The sequence below is a fragment of the Astyanax mexicanus genome, chromosome 9 (assembly GCF_023375975.1).
Source record: "Astyanax mexicanus isolate ESR-SI-001 chromosome 9, AstMex3_surface, whole genome shotgun sequence".
Lineage (NCBI taxonomy): Eukaryota > Metazoa > Chordata > Actinopteri > Characiformes > Acestrorhamphidae > Astyanax > Astyanax mexicanus.
In genome coordinates, this window is record NC_064416.1 from 4,442,151 (window position 1) to 4,459,393 (window position 17,243).

General features: G+C 36.5%; 2 protein-coding genes across 20 annotated transcripts in view; both read left to right on the forward strand.

Moving 5' to 3' along the window:
- The window catches only part of cngb1a (cyclic nucleotide gated channel subunit beta 1a), a 168,081-nt gene extending 165,210 nt beyond the window's left edge, over positions 1-2,871 (forward strand). For 3 of the 9 annotated variants that reach the window (XR_007440772.1, XR_007440773.1, XR_007440771.1), the window contains exon 40: positions 2,507-2,869. The gene's annotated coding sequence lies outside the window, so the exon portion shown is untranslated. Of the gene's footprint in view, positions 1-2,506 lie in introns of all 9 variants that reach the window. The other 6 variants (XR_007440770.1, XR_007440774.1, XR_007440775.1 and 3 more) reach the window with 4 other exon arrangements.
- kifc3 (kinesin family member C3) overlaps positions 1-17,243 on the forward strand; it is an 89,711-nt gene that overhangs the window by 67,012 nt on the left and 5,456 nt on the right. For all 11 annotated transcript variants that reach the window (XM_049483758.1, XM_049483757.1, XM_022666008.2 and 8 more), the window contains 11 exons: positions 784-931; positions 2,154-2,284; positions 3,578-3,689; positions 4,979-5,157; positions 5,270-5,374; positions 6,354-6,484; positions 11,145-11,268; positions 11,557-11,686; positions 13,422-13,651; positions 14,950-15,102; positions 15,918-16,044. In XM_049483758.1, the coding sequence (XP_049339715.1) occupies positions 784-931; positions 2,154-2,284; positions 3,578-3,689; positions 4,979-5,157; positions 5,270-5,374; positions 6,354-6,484; positions 11,145-11,268; positions 11,557-11,686; positions 13,422-13,651; positions 14,950-15,102; positions 15,918-16,044 (1,570 nt within the window). The remainder of the gene's footprint in view (positions 1-783; positions 932-2,153; positions 2,285-3,577; positions 3,690-4,978; positions 5,158-5,269; positions 5,375-6,353; positions 6,485-11,144; positions 11,269-11,556; positions 11,687-13,421; positions 13,652-14,949; positions 15,103-15,917; positions 16,045-17,243) is intronic.

Below are 17,243 nucleotides of genomic sequence, written 5' to 3' on the forward strand. Positions count from 1 at the left end.
ATCTGATACGCAAATTGTCATATAAAAAATCAGATCCAGAAATTTTATGATAAAAAAAAAATAGATCCAGACATTGTTGGATCTATCAAAAAAAAAAAAAGTCCATGAATTTTCAATAAAAAAAATCAATTTCATATTTTTTTTATTTAAGATAATTTAGATCTAGAAATGTTCAGATTTTAGTTCTGAAAAAACAAATCAGATTCAAACATTATCGGGTCTAAGAAATCAGATCCAGAAATTTTCAGATAAAAAAAATCAGATAAATACATTTTTAGATAAAAAAAAAAAACAGATCCAGAAATTTTGTTCAAATCAGATTCAGTGTTTTTCAGTTTAAGAAAAAATCTACTCTGAACATTTTAGATTAATTTTTTTTTTAATTATAAGATTTAATACATATTAGGTTAAAGAAATCAGATCCAGAAATTTTCAGATAAAAAAAAGCAGATGCTAAAATTTTCAGATTGAAAAAAAAAAAAAATCTATATATTTTTAAGCATATAACCATTTAGATTAACTTAACAGTTTAAGGTCTCCCTGACTCTTCTTATGCTAATCAGTACATTTCAAATACATTTTAAACTCCATAAGAATTCTCCACAATTATTTACACTTTGACTTTCATTGGATATAAAGTAGGTGTTTACTTCGGCTGCTGCTCTTAAGTAAATGTTCAGATATACAATAGATCCTAATTAAAAAGATTTGGGCTATTTTCTGTGTGAACATGGCCGTAGTCCTACTATTATTAACAGCTGTGTGTGTCTGTGTGTGTTTTAGATCCTGGTGTATGAGGGTGAGATGGAGCGAGCTCAAGGCCAGCTGGAGGCGGAGCTACAGAATCTGGAGGAGGAGAAGAACAGGGTGATAGAAGAGGCTTTCATCAGAGCTGAGAGTGAAATGAAGGCTGTGCATGAGAACCTCGCAGGTGTGTACTTGGTCACGTTTCCACATGTATATATGTTCATTTGAGTGTGTAAAAATATATATTTAAAGTCCATCCTCTATTCTTTTAGGGCTGTTTGATAAATTGTATCTCACCGCTGGGTGGTGGGGTAGCTAACTAAGTTTAGTAAAGCTAAGCTAAATAAACAAAACTGTAATAAACAAATAGAAACAAATGCTGGATGTAATCTACACAGATTTCTCTCCTAAAAAACTGTTTATTTGGGTGAGTGAAGCTATTCCATTTATTTACAGTAAGCTTAGATTCCTGAAATTCTCCATCACTAAGGCTGGAGCATTAGCATTAGTGGGTGGTAACAGCTAGGGGAAGTGCTACACTGAGTAAACCTTAGTGTTTCGGTAGGTCAGGGCGATATTAGCTAGCGGTTCGTCCCACGTAGCATGTTTATCATGCAGGCTACAGTCCAGTATACTCGCCACTGAACGGCAAAATAGCTAGCGCGTTTAATGGCTAATGCTGCTCCAGCAGTGCTAGCCGTGGTTAGCAGCAGGCTAAAATCCGATATACTCGCCTCTGAATGGTGAAATGGGGATTAGTGGTTAATGCTAATAGTGCTCCAGTCTTGGTGCTTGAGAACTAAACTGAAACTCCTGTATAACACTGTTTAGAAATATATATATATATATATATATATATATATATATATATATATACATATATATATATATGTATATATATATATATATATATATATATATATATATATATATATATATATATATATATATATATATATATATAAAAAGCACCCTGACGATTTTTTGGAGGGAGCAAATTAAAGGATTTTAGATGTGCCTTATAGTGCCAAAAATACAGTATTATTTGTATCTCTCTTTCATTAAGAACACATAGGATAACTCCTTAAAATTACAGCACAACATAACTGTATTACCCACCGCCAGCAACAGAGGGAGCTCTTCACTCTGTAGACTGTGGTCATGTGACCTAACTAGGCTGGAGGTAGAGTGAGGTAGAGGTCCACTATGAATACAACAAACTAATTCTCATCCTGGAAAAATGGCCATAAACTACACTCTAATAACTGATCTTCACACGAAACACGTTCTTGTATCATCTTTTAGTTTCTTTGGAGAATTTCACTAGGATGCAAATATATTGTTCTTTTTTTCTCCCTATCGATCCTGGTGTATAAGTGTGTGTATAATGTACTTTTTGATTACAGGTGTGCGGATGAACCTGTTGACCCTGCAGCCTGCTTTGAGGACTCTCACCTGTGATTATAACTGTCTGAAGCGGCAGGTGCAGGACTTTCCTTACATGCTGGAGAAAGCTATTGCTGAGGCTAAACAGGAGGTCAGACACAATGCATACTTATCTACACACGCACATACAGTACCAGGCAAAAGTTTGGACACATAAAATCAGTGCTTTTTTTTTTTTTTTTTTGTTATTTTGTTCTGTAAAGTAGATTAATACTTAAGTAATCCAACCTGTGAAGTAATACATATGGGGATTATTAAGTAAGCAAAAAAAAAGTGCTAAATAAACTAGAACAGGGGTGTCCAAACTACGGAGGTATTTTAGAAATAGAATGAAAGTTGGCCCGCTGTTAAGCAGGTTTTTATAATGTGAGATTCAAAGTTTGAACGCTAGGTGTCAGAAACGGGCCAAAGAGTCTAAAAGCAGAGAGAGTGCGCATTTCTAGCGCAGAAAAACGGGCCAAAGAGTCTAAAAGCGGAGAGAGTGCGCATTTCTAGCGCAGAAAAACGGGCCAAAGAGACTAAAAGTTGCCGTTATTAAGGAGTTTAATATTAAGAGACATCATGAAATGAAACATCAATTTGAAAAATCTTAGTTTACACAACACTGTCAAAGATAAAGATAGTAAGTCAAGTAAAATGGTGTGGAAATTAAATAATCAGGAAAATGTATTATTTAAAGTGGTATATTTCATTATTTGTTTTATTACAGAGTCTGTGGCCCGTGACTCCAAATATATTTCTCATTCTGGCCCCCAACAAAAAAAGTTTGGACACCCCTGAACTAGAATATGTTTTATAATTTAGATCATACAAAGTAGCACCTCTTGCTTAGATGACAGCTTTGTTCGCTCAGCTTTATGATGTAGAGTCACCTAGAATTCAGGCTTCCAGTTAACAGCTGTGCTGAACTCCTCAAGAGTTAATAACTTGAATCTCTTGTCTTTTAATGTGTTTGAGAGCATCAGTTGTAAAGTAGTGAAGAGGTAGAGTTACAGGTATACAGTGAATAGTGAATATTTGAGTAATGTTCTAATCCAGATTATGAGAATAACTACTCAACTAAATAAAGAAAAAATACTTTAAGAACAAATGAATAGCATCAGAAATGTTATGATGATGAAACTGGCACTCATTAGGGCTGCCTCAGGAAAGAGAGAGCAAGATTTACCTGTTGCACAGGATAAATTTATAAGCTGAGAGTATTTTGGTTTAACTGTTTTTAAGTTACTACATGATTCCTTATGTGCTCCTTCATAGTCTGAATCACTTCACTATTCATTTACTATGTAGGAAATCGTTATATATATATAAAAACACTGACTTAGAAGGTGTGTTCAAACTAGATAAAGTAGATAAATTGTGTTTTGTATATGATTTAATGCAGATCTGCCAGGTGATTGGAGAAGTGAGCAGTGCCAATCAGGAGCTGCTTCGCAAATACAAGAGAGAGATGAACCTGAGGAAGAAGTGTCATAATGAACTGGTGCGCCTCAAAGGTACTGAACTGAATATAACAGTATTTATTCTGTGATTATTTATTTTCTTTGGTATTGCTAGGGCAACACAAGGTGTATAATCCTGTATTGTGGTACCTGGTAGGTTGGGATGGCTCTTTTTTACCTGGTGTCCAGACACCCCTTCTAAAAAGGGTAATTCAGCTAACCAGGTCTACAGAGTTCTGGAAATGTAATATACAACCCCAGTACACAGTATAACACTGCAGACTGTCAGTACAATACACAATGTGCAGGAATCCTATTCAGAACAGAATAATGGATATAGACTCCACCCCGACCTGTCAAACCACATGATACAGAACCACATGACCACCTAAACAGTAAATACAGTCCAGCCACTGAAACACACACAAATACCTTGAATCTTGCATCATATTTTGACTTTTTAACATATTTGTGATCTAGCAGTTGTTTATGTTGTGTCCGGAATTCATGATAAATAAATAAAAAGAAATGTGTAAAGATTAAAAGCTGACAAAATATCTGAATCTACATTTTGATTATTTTAATTAAATGTACCTCACTTTTAATAAACTTGAAATATTTAAAGGTGTAATTTTATACATTTGAATAAAAAAATAAATCAGATTAAAAATGCAATTTCGATCCAATTTTTTTCTGATAATAAAAATCAGAATAATTTATGGAAAACCACATCTATAATTTTTCAGATAACAAATTTTCAGATAAAAAATGAATCAGATCCAGAAATTTTCAGTTTAAAAATATCAGATCCAGAAATTTAGTTTAAAGAAAGTAAAAACAGATGCAAAAAAATTCAGATTAAAACAAAAACATACTCATAAATTTAAAGATTAAAAAAAAGTTTTCAGTTTAAAATAATTCAGATCCATAATTTTTAGATACAAATAGCAGGTCCAGAAATTTTCAGATTAAAATAATTAAGATTTGTGCTTCAAAATCAATTTCTTTTAATATATATTAAATTATATTCTTTTCATATAATCATTCAGATTAACTCAAGCACTACTGGTTAAGCTCTCCATGCTCTTCTTGTGCTAACCAATACATTTCGATTACATTTTAAACTCTGAAATTCTGATAATTTACATTAGAATTAAAGTATTTTTTTCCTCTGGCCTCAAGGTTTCATGAATATAATTGATTAACTGATTGCTACATTATCTGTTTATTTATTTATTTATTTATTTATCCATCGTTCCATTTATTTATTGCAGTATTTACAGTCTGTTTTAAAAGCTGTTCTCAGTAGATAAAATACTAATACGTTTTTGTTATTTCTGCAGGAAATATCCGGGTGTTTTGCCGAGTGCGTCCTGTATGTCAGGATGAGGCGGAGTCGGACAGTAAGACCATGGTGAGCTTCGACTCGGATGACGATGCTGTGCTCTACCTCTCCAACAAGGGAAAGCTGATGACGTTTGAGCTGGACAAGGTTTTCCCTCCTCAGATCACGCAGGACGAGGTCAGTTAGAGATGTTTATGTGCAGGTTTTTGTGTTTTTGATGTGTGATGTGGTCTCTCTCACTCGCATCTTCTATACATCTTCTATAATCTCCTCTGTTCTGATTGGTCAGGTGTTTCAGGAAGTTCAGTCACTGGTCACGTCCTGCATAGACGGCTTTAACGTGTGCATCTTCGCTTACGGACAGACTGGCTCAGGAAAGACCTACACCATGGAGGTATATTATCTACAGTATATATTTATTTTTTACACCTGGAGGTTCACAGTTTTTTTGTAATAAATTGGCTATTTTTGTATAAATGTAACAATTACAAAACTACAATTTTAAAATGTGTATTAGGAATGTTTTTGACATAAAATCCCAGCAGACACAAATATTTTTTATTTAATTTTTTAAGCTTAAAAACAAACCGTTTTTTAAGATGTAGGGAACTGAGCTTATACAGAGCCATTATTTGATGTAATTTATTCAGTCTTTTCACTTATTCTATTTTTATTTTTTTTTTTTCATTTCTGCTTAATATTTTGGTTGCCAGATATTCTGTGTATCCCTATTATCTATTCATTGTTACCAAACATTCACTTTCAATCCCTGTAATGGATCATTGCATTAATGTTGCTATATTAAGAATCTCTTAATTTTGTGTCTGTGTGCGTGCCTGTGTGTGCCTGTCTGTCTGTCTGTGTGTGCGTCTGTCTGTGTGTGCGTCTGTCTGTGTGTGCGTCTGTCTGTGTGTGGGCGTCTGTCTGTGTGTGCGTCTGTCTGTGTGTGCGTCTGTCTGTGTGTGCGTCTGTCTGTGTGTGCGTCTGTCTGTGTGTGCGTCTGTCTGTGTGTCTGTCTGTCTGTGTGTCTGTCTGTGTGTGTGCCTGTGCCTGCATCTGTCTGTGCGCCTGTGCCTGCATCTGTCTGTGCGTCTGTCTGTGCGTCTGTCTGTGCGTCTGTCTGTGCGTCTGTCTGTGCGTCTGTCTGTGCGTCTGTCTGTCTGTCTGTGTCTGTCTGTGTCTGTCTGTGTCTGTCTGTGTCTATCTGTGTGTCTGTCTGTCTGTGTGTGCCTGTTTCTGTCTGTGCGTCTATCTGTGCGTCTGTCTGTCTGTGTCTGTCTGTCTGTCTGTGTGTGTGTGCCTCTGTCTGTCTGCCTGTGTCTGTCTGTCTGCCTGTGTCTGTGTGTGTGTGTGTGTGTCTTGTTCTGCTGCAGGGTGTTCCTGAGGACCCTGGCATTAACCAGAGAGCCCTGCGTCTGCTGTTCTCCGAGGTTTCTGAGAAAAAGCCTGACTGGGATTATAATATCACCGTCAGCATGGTGGAGATTTACAACGAGACTTTACGGTAAGAACACACACAAACACTGGCAGCAGGACTTCTACACTTCTTGAGGTGATTTGGGATGAGATGGAGCTTCTATTATTAAGCACCTCCAGGAACTCCTTCCTTCAAGACACTGAGAAGACTATTCCAGGTGACTCTCCCTCATGAAGACACTGAGATTTAAAAACCAAGAGTGTGCAGATCTGTCCTCCAGGTTTTTGTATATATATATATATATATATATATATATATATATATATATATATATATATATATAGGCCTGGACAATAATTCGATATCGGTATTTATCGCGATAAGAAATGTTTCAATAACGGTGATATAATTTCTGTGGCATATCAGTATGTATTATTTACAGAATCTATCACAGACAGGCGTTTTTTAGCGGTGTCAGTTGACTGCACAGCTGAACGCAATCACCCTCCGTAGACGGGCTACGTCAGAGCGTGATGACGTAATCACACAGTCACGTAGCCAGCTAGGCTAGGCTCCGCATCGCATCTAAAATGTCCCGCGATGAAGCTCGGCGAAACCGACCCTAACCGAGCGAATCTCAGCCGCGCGCCGCTCCGCGTCTAAACCCTACAGCGATGAAGCGAAACCGCGCGGATCTCGGCCGGATCTAAAACCTCCCGCGATGAAGCAAACCGACCCTAACCGAGCAGATCTCGGCTCCGCACCTAGAATGTCCCGCGATGAAGCTTGGCTGCGCTCTGTTCCACCACTTCAAGCAGTTTTACTACACACAGTATCTGAAGCACTTTTGAGTTTATGTTGTATCTAAGTTATTTATAGTTGATGTTTGTTTATTTGACGGGGATATCATGTTCCCTTTGTATATATGAAGGCTCTTTGTGTATTCCATAAGGTTAACTTGGTTGTTTTGATCTGTTAAATATGTTTACAAAAGAATAAGAAGCTCTGCCTTTGTTGTAAAGTAAAGTTATTTATATTGGTAATATGTATATAGCTTATAGGTTTGTGTTTGGCAGATATGTCATGTTTTTATTTTGCTACATGCAAATAAAAGTGAGCATTGATTTATTGTGACCATTTTTTATTTCTAAAGTATTATACAGTTTTTGTGAGAGGAGGCTTTAAAGACTTACATTAAAATTTCAGACAGTAGTGTACAGATTTCCATTGCAGGGATTCTTGGCAGTTTTTCTGAGGCCTTCAAAGTATTTATATCGATATCGAAATTGTATCGTATCGACCGAAATTAAGGAATATATCATGATATAAATTTTGGCCATATCGTCCAGCACTATATATATATATATATATATATATATATATATATATATATATATATATATATATATATATATATATATATATATATGAAATATATTTATATATATATATATATATATATATATATATATATGAAATATATTTATTTATTTATTTATTATTATTATTATTTTTTTATAATATATTTTTTTTATGACAGTTTGAAGAATTGACTTAAGTACCGCCGTAAAAATGACCCTAGTGTGTCGGCACGGCAATAAAAACCTAATCAATCAATCTGTCCTCCAGAATAAATGTGATACTAAAATATTTAGAATCTAAAATATATAATCAGGGTTTGTACAGTCTTGAAAATCTGGAAAGTCATGGGATTTGAAAATAGCAAGTTCAAGGCCTAAAAATACCTGTAAAGGTTTGGAAAAGTCATTAAAATTTGGTCTACAAATCTTTGTGTTTTCGTTTATCGATGGATAAAAAAACTTATTTTGAGCTACAAAAACATCAGCTCAGAGTTAATTAAGTAATTTAGCCCCCTACACAATGGAGCTCACAGGATCTGGCATATTTTATTATTAAAGATTGTGTGTCAACATATTTATAAAATTCATTTTAGGCCTAATATAATCAGTTTTGATGATAGTTTTAGTTGCTTTTTGGTTTTGATGTTTTAAAAATCGTATGGTCATGAAAATTTGCCTTGAAGGCATGAACAAATCACGAAAAAAATCATGGAAATTATTGGTTAAAAAGTGAATGAACCCTGTATAAAACATTTTTGTTTAAAAAATATATTTTAGCATGTGTCCCACTATAGCTTTAATATTAAATAGCTTCAATATTAAATTTACAATGTAAAAGAAATATCATAAAAAGAAAAAAAACACATTAAAAGAGAAGAAGTGAGACCAAACTTTGGACTGAATTGGGCGTTAAATGAGAGAATTTCCCAACAGAATTGTTTTCATACATTAGGCTCAGTTTCCCTTTGGTTAATTATTTTGATCCATTTAGGGCCAAACAATATGGTTTAAAGTTCTATTGCAATATACAGGGGTTGGACAATGAAACTGAAACACCTGTCATTTTAGCATGGGAGGTTTCATGGCTAAATTGGAGCAGCCTGGTGTTCAATCTTCATTAATTGCACATTACACCAGTAAGAGCAGAGTGTGAAGGTTCAATTAGCAGAATAAGAGCACAGTTCTGCTCTAAATGTTGCAATGCACACAACATTATGGGAGACATACCAGAGTTCAAAAGAGGACAAATTGTTGGTGCACGTCTTGCTGGCGCATCTCTGACCAAGACAGCAAGTCTTTGTGATGCATCAAGAGCCACGGTATCCAGGGTAATGTCAGCATACCACCAAGAAGGACCAACCACATCCAACAGGATTAACTGTGGATGTTGTAAGAGGAAGCTGTCTGAAAGGGATGTTCGGGTGCTAACCCGGATTGTATCCAAAAAACATAAAACCACGGCTGATCAAATCACAGCAGAATTCAATGTGCACCTCAACTCTCCTGTTTCCACCAGAACTGTCCGTCACCACAATCAATTATTGTGCTCTAAAACCAGGTGTTTCAGTTTCATTGTCCAACCCCTGTATCTCTTAATGTCGGTTGATACAAGATCATATCACTCTATAGAAACCACATAAAAAATAGCCAAGAACACCCACAACGCACATTCTGTACCAAATAACATAAAAAATGTATTTGCCCAAGTGATGTTTAAAGCTGATGTTTTATGTGCATGCTCTACAGATGGCCAGCATTTTTATTGCATCTAATCTTTTTACATAACTGCTACTAAAACCTTGCTCTGCTCAGCACGCACACTGAACATTAACCCTCGTCCCAAATCACTCCAAACTCTCTCACACAATCCCTCTGTGTTGTATAAGCGTTGCACAGCTGTTTGGCTTGCTTGACGGTGCAGAGTGCTCTGAATTATGTTGCTCCTCCCATCCCTCAAATCATCCGTTCCTCTAAACTAGATTTTAGACACACATGAACTTGTGAGGAATGATTCACAAGATTCCTTATTTGATTCGGTATGAGATATAAAATAGTAAAAATAAGGCAAAGCTGTAAATACCATCTTTTGATATGGTAATGATTTTATTTTCAGTATATTATAGCTTTCAATGTTGTAAAAAGAAAAAAAAAGTGCTTTTATAACATCTTCATCTAAAACAGTAATCACAAGCTGTTAGCCCCCGATAGCAGGAGACCCTGACAGTAAAACAATGTACAAAAACTCAGCAGATCTGACTGTAACAGGCTAAAGCTGTCCATACACTACACAACTTTGAAAAGTCTGTCTCCCTCTCACATCTAAAGACGTGTCACAGATTAGGATAAGATTTTATAAAGACTGGGGATCACTGTTTGCAAGACTGCAACTAGATTCTTTCGAGATTATTTCCCATCATGCATCTGGTGTAGTTTCCATTACATATATATATATATATATATATATATATATATATATATATATATATATATATATATATATATATATATATATATATATATATATATCAATACTGTGATTTTTATCAGAGACTCACAACTTTTTTTTCCCATTAACAGTTTATTTTTCTGCCACACTGTTATCTCTTATGCTGATAAATGATCTCGTCTGGGGGCGAGAGGAACTTTTTTTTTAAACTGTGGATCGATTGTGTAATTTCATTTCTTTGCTGTTTGCTGTTGTTTTTCTATTTTACTCGGATAACAATAATTATATTGCAAGGAACAGCAACAGGAGCTCTTTAGATAAAGTGCTGTTCTCCTTTTCCTCCAGGCTGGACAGAGCGAGACCAGCTTTTGGCTCCACAGAGCTGACCTACCGTCACTCCAGGCTGTTAGCTTGTTATGCTAAAAAAACAGTTTTTGGAAAATGAAGCAGGGAACCCAGAGAAGAAAGGAAAAAATAAATAAATAAATACACCGCTTCTCACACAGGATCAAACAAGTGTCATCAAAATTCCAGTCCAATACACTACCTCTGCCCCAGCTAGTAAATTGGGACACGCCCGGGAAAAACGCCCTTGTAAGGAGATAGGGAGCCCAAGAACGGGTGGAAAAACAACCTCACGGGCCACATGTTTCACACTTGCGGGCCACATTTCCCTTTGTCCATGGGTATCTGCAGCCTTTATCTGAACCTTTATCTAAATCACGAGATAACATGTAATTTAGTGTGCAACAATACAATGTTTTTACGTTGTGGTAGGTGTGTTTCATATGGTATCGTGACACAATGATATAATGATTTTTTTAAATCTGTGTTTGTATTGTACCAGTATTCTCTTTTTAAAAGCAGTCTATTATTTACTCTAAAGCTTTAAAGTTATATCTGATAACTCTGATCTCTCTTCTATCTTTATGTTTCTCAGGAATCTTTTGGGAGACAACCCGAGCGAGAAGCTGGACATTAAGATGTGTCCAGATGGAAGTGGTCAGCTGTACGTACCGGGTCTGACTGAGTTCTCAGTAGAGAGCGTGGAGGACATTAACAGGGTAAGACATTAATCAGGCTTGAGCTAACTTTGATGAACTTATCCTGTGCAACAGAGGAAACTCTAGTTCTTCCTTTCCTGGGGCAGTCCTGATGAGTGCCAGTTTCATCATCATTACAATTTGGATGCTTTTTTTTTAGACTGCACTTGAGGATACTTTTAAATTTCTTGAAATGTTTCTTTTTGGAATGGACTGACTTACTTAATACTTAATTTAAAGTATGTCCAACTTTTGACTGGCACTGTGCATGTGTATAATTAGTTGGTGTTATAACTGTGCTTTCCGCAGGTGTTTGAACTGGGTCACATGAACCGAGCGACGGCATGTACGAACCTCAACGAACACAGTTCTCGCTCTCACGCTCTTCTTATCATCACTGTTGCTGGATTTAACTCCTCTACAGGACACAGAACCTCAGGTGGGGAATCTTTTGTATTGGTAGATATCTCCTGTTTATAAAAGTATAGGTATGATGCATCAGAAATAATACAATGAGCTTAGATTTGCTCAGCAGAATAAGGCAGGTAAAAAGTGGACCAAATCTGATATTTGGTCCTTCATAAAACTGTGTGTGTGTGTCCAAAGTGAGGGACACTTCATACAGAGCCAAGGAATGCATCCAGTGTTTGTAGCAATTTTGAGGACGCAGCTGATGTATACATCCTGGCCATCAGTTACCCACAATTTCACAGTTCAATTGGTGTGACAAATAGCCTACTAAGTAGGAATCTACATATAGCAGTCCTACCAAGGAACTTTACTGTAATCTAGGCTTTGAAATGCAGCTGTGCATTTTTGCAGACAGGTTGTGTTTTATGTCTGTTTTAGAGCCTCTGGTTAACAAATAAAAAAAAAACTTGTATGGTTTGGCTTTGCGAGAACAAATTCAGAATATTCTGAGATTACGGTTGTAATTTTTGGAGAACAAAATTGAATAATACCAGAATATTAATGACCATTTTGGTATTATTCAATTTTGTTCTCCAAATATTACAACTGTATTCTCAGAATATTATGAATCAGATATCCCATATCTGATATATGTCTAAACAGTTCTCTGTTTTTTGTTTGTTTGTTTGTTTGTTTGTTTGTTTGTTTTTTTTTACCAGGTGAAATGTTTGAGAACCATTTCTAATTTACAAACTTGACCTGGCCAAAAGGCCCCACAAATAAAGGTCCACGGCACATAAAAGGGACACACAAACATGTAAACAAACAAAAAATAAAATGAAATTACAGATCATCATAAACAAACATATACATTTTGAACTATTTAAAAAGCAGGAATAAAAATCGGAAAAGAAAAATGTGGGTGTCTAAAAGGGTGTGTGAGTATGCACTAAGTTGGTCCATGACGATTAGCAAGAGCAACAGTCTACTAAGTCTTGTAAGTAGTACACAATCGCAACAGAGCAGTGTTTCATGTTCCACTTTAATCATTCAGCCAGAATCTTAAGAGCTGTGAATGAGTACAGACTGCAATCTGAGCTCATCACTGAGGATTCCCTCCAGCCTCACTGAAAGACACATTATTCAGCCACCATCAGGTGTTTTATTAATTTGATAATTTTATCGATCTGTAGCCCATTTGCCCAGTTTATTAGAAACACTGCATGTCGTGGATTAAACACACCAGTCCAAATATTTATAAGGTCTGTTATCTAATTTTTCCTCTACTAAAGCCCTTACTCACCGCTGCTGTCCATTTTCTCGTCTACGTACACTTACATTTCGTTCTCTTCAGCATCTTTTTACCTTCTGTTTTAAAAAAAGATGCATTGCCACCAATCAAATATGTATCTGATTTCAATACTACATATTAAGGTGACCAAAATCGAAATTGAAAATGAGTTCAATGTGTTTTTTGCTGTTTACACACACCTGTGTCATGTATGACATTAAAGATTGGATTTGGGCCACATTTACCTGCTGTGTGAACATGGCCTAAGATGCTGAGGATCATGAGTTCTCCATCAGCAGCCAGAGTCTGAGAGAGCATGATTTGCCATGCATCAACCAGATGTGTAAATAAGTTAAAGTTCACTGGATTTCTTGTGTTGAGGGCATAGTAAGTAGTGGGGTAGTAATATCATTATTACCTGGATTATTGTATGAAGAGCTCATATTGTACCTCTTGCTGTGTACCTGTGTAGGTAAACTGAACCTTGTGGATCTGGCAGGTTCTGAGCGAATCGCGAAGTCGGGAGCTGAGGGAAGCCGCCTGCGCGAGGCTCAGTGCATCAACAAGTCTCTGTCAGCCCTTGGCGACGTCATTAACGCTCTTCGCTCGCGCCACTCGCACGTTCCCTTTCGCAACTCTCGCCTCACGTACCTGCTGCAGGACTCTCTCAGTGGGGACAGCAAAACGCTCATGGTAGTGCAGGTGAGTGACCAAACCAGTGACCCAAACCCAAGGCCTAAACATCTTTTACTTTATTTTTTATTGGAATTTATTTTTAAAATGTATTATTTTCAATGCTGTTCACTCTGGCATACAGTGTTGATGATAAAACGCACACATGAACACCACCAGTGCACAGTTCACAATGTGAATGAGCAGCTCCGTTTCCTCTGCTGAAAAGAATTGGACACATCCAGGTAGCTGCGCCGTTAAAATAGCAATCCACCAAACTCAGAGCACACCTGACTCTTAAAGGGAACGGCAGGTGGCACTTTGATTGGTTCATTTACCATTACTAATGCCAGCCAAAAGCACTACATTGAGGAAACCTAAATGTTCTGGTAAGCCGACAGGCTAATATAATAATATTTACCTCTGAATGGCAAAAGAGCTAGCGCTTAGCGCAGTTAGCAGTTAATGCAAATGCCGCTCCAGTCTCGGTGCTGGAGGACTAAACTGAAACTTCTGTATAACTCTGTACTTTAGTGGAGTGTTTTTACATAAGGAGCACCGGATTATAAGACGCACTGACGATTTTTGGGAAAAATTAAAGTAATTTATGTGCCTATTAGAAAGAAAATTATGCTAGACCCTGCCAAAGATGTTTGTGTTTTAGTTATTACTTAAGTAAGTTTTAATTACTTACTTAAATTTCTCTCTTACCTCAATACTATTCAAAGGAATATTTCATATGTCCGTATGTTTAATGGTTAAAAAAAGACATTCAGTTTCAGGTTGTCTTAATTTTTTCACACTAGTGTAAAACAGTTTTCTCAAATCTAAATCTCTGATACACCTGACTCGCTAATCAAGTGCTTTCTGAGCATGAGGTACAAGCCCACCACACTGGGATTGGAGATCACAGACTTAAATCATGTAATGTGATCCAGATTCATTAGCTAATCTAGGCTAAACCAGACTGTAGAATCTTGCTTGAGTGTAAAAATAGGGTCTTGAGCGGCTTTGAGTGTTTAATGGGTTGTATAGTTTTGTAGAAATTACATGAGCTTGTGAAGTTTTAGGTAATCAGATTGTGATAAACGTGGGAAAGTAGCCCTTTTTACAGCTTCACTTGATTGTTTACTTTCCTTTCTAGTTTTAGTTTTTATTAAAGTTGATTATTAATCTACTATAATCTTATTTTAGTAAGGAATTTCTTTTTTAAGCACTGTTATTTTCTTTATTTTATTTTTTTTTCTTTATCTTTTATTAAATCATTTTTTTTAGACCTATTTATTTAAAATGTTCTTGTTTTTTCTCTGTTTTAATGTTGTTCTCAGGTGTCTCCTCTGGAGAGTAATATCAGCGAGTCGGTCTGCTCTCTGAAGTTCGCACAGCGGGTTCGTACCGTCGAGCTCGGCCCGTCCTCTTCCTCACGGAGACACGCGGAGAACTCCTCAACGTCTTCCTCACCCACTCACGACAGTGTGGAGGTACACACACACACACACACACAGAGCTTTGGGAAAAATTAAGAGACCACAAAATAATCAGTTTTTCTGATTTTATTATTTATAGGTAAATGTTTGATGTTTAAAGTAATGTAAAATTACTCTCTCTCTTTCTCTCTCGCACTGTCTCTCTCTCACACTTTCTGTCTCACACACACTGTCTCTCACACACTTTCTGTCTCTCTTTCTCCTGCTCTCTCGCTCTTTTTTTTGTCTCCATCTCTCTTTTTCTGTCTACCTCTCTGTCTTTGTCTCTGTCTCTTTGTCTTTCTTTCCGTCTCTCTTTCTGTCTGTCTTTCGCTGTATCTCTATCTCTCTCATCCTCTCTCTCTCTCTTTCTGTCTCTCTATCTCTCTCTGTCTCTCTTTCACACTTTCTCTCTTTCACACTTTCTCTCTCCCCCTCTCTATCTCTCTCCCTCTTTCTCTCTCCCATTCTATCTCTATTTCTCCTTTCTCTCCATCTCTCTATCTTTGTCTCTCTCTCTCTCTCTCTTTCATTTTTTTTTTTTCAATTTTCAATTTAAAAAAGCTTTATTGGCATGAATTGCAATTAACAACTTTTGCCAAAGCAATGAAACAAGAAGTTAATATACAAAACTTAAAAAAATACATAACAATACATATACAAATATATATATTAACATATCTTACATAAAAAAGTAAATATAAATAAATAATAAAAAAAATGAAAATAAATGAATAAGATATTAATAACAGTGTTGTATGTTGTAATTATTTAAGAACAGTCTCTCTCTCTCTCTCTCTCTCTCTCTCTCATATTAACCCTCCCCCCAGTTGGACTCTCCTCCAGTAACTCCGGTGCCCCTCCCCATCTCCAGAGCGAGCAGTGCCGGCTCCACCCTCTCCTCCAGCTCCAAAAGCACTAGTACACGCCGGAGGTCCCAAAGCCAGCTAGCTACAGGTGGGTACCACACACAGCCTCACCTGCAGTCTGTACCAGTTCAACAGAACGATAGTGCACTTATTCATTTAGAAGATACTCTCATCTTACCAAGAGTGACTTATTATTTAATTAAAAAGCAAACCTACTGAAAAGACATAGCAAAACACAATAATGTGTTTTTAATGGACATGTATAATCATTTTCTTTGCTCTCATAAACGTATTTTACATTACAGAGTGAGTCAAAAGTCGAAGGACATCTTTTTATTTCATAAACTAAATATGGCTGCTTTCAAGGTAGCAAACCTGTTCTAAACATAGGCCCCCTCATCCCTTACTTACTGGGGTAATCAGATTAGGGATACATTAATACCGTTTTTTTCCAACTGTATACCAGTACATGTATTTTTGTACCTACCCATACAGGTTCTTATGATCATGAAAAACATAGGAAAGTCATGGAATTTTAAGATGGCAATTTCAATGGCAAAGTTTTATTTAGACTGGAGTTTCAGCTTAAAATGTAACTGCTGAAATATATTTCGCTCAGGTGATGTCTGGACTACAGCCAATCAGATAAGCTTCACTTAGGAAACCGTATTTTACCGATTATAAGGCGCATTATCAATAAATGTCCGGATTATAAGATACATTTTAAGTGACACTAGTAAGGAACAAGGGTGTTGCCATGTTTACTCAAAATAAACAGTTTTCAGGAGAGAAATCTGTGTAGATTTAAGGTTCTTCTGTTTATAATAAGCTTAGATTTGCAATATTTTCAACTGCACAATAAGCAGTCACGGTTAGCGCTAGAAAAGGCCGCCCAATAGCTCTACACTGAGGAGCCCTAAGCGTTCCGGTATCCCAGGGCACTATCAGGTTGCAGGTTATCCCACGTAGCTTGTTTTAACACTGTAAACACGCAGACTACAATCCGATATACTCACCTCTGAACGATGAAGGAGCTAGTGCTGCGGTTAGTGGATAATGCTAATACTGCTCCAGCCTTGGAGTGGCTTTACTGCTCCTTAATACCTGACTAGTAAAATTTATACATAAGGCGCAACAGATTATAAGGTGCACTGTTGATTTTTTGGGGAAAATGTAAAGGATTTAAGTGTGCCTTGCGCCCCTTTTTTTTTTTTTTTTGCCTGTGGATATTTTGTACTAGACATATAAAGATCTGCAGGCAAAAATAATCTGGTTTTAGTCTACTGT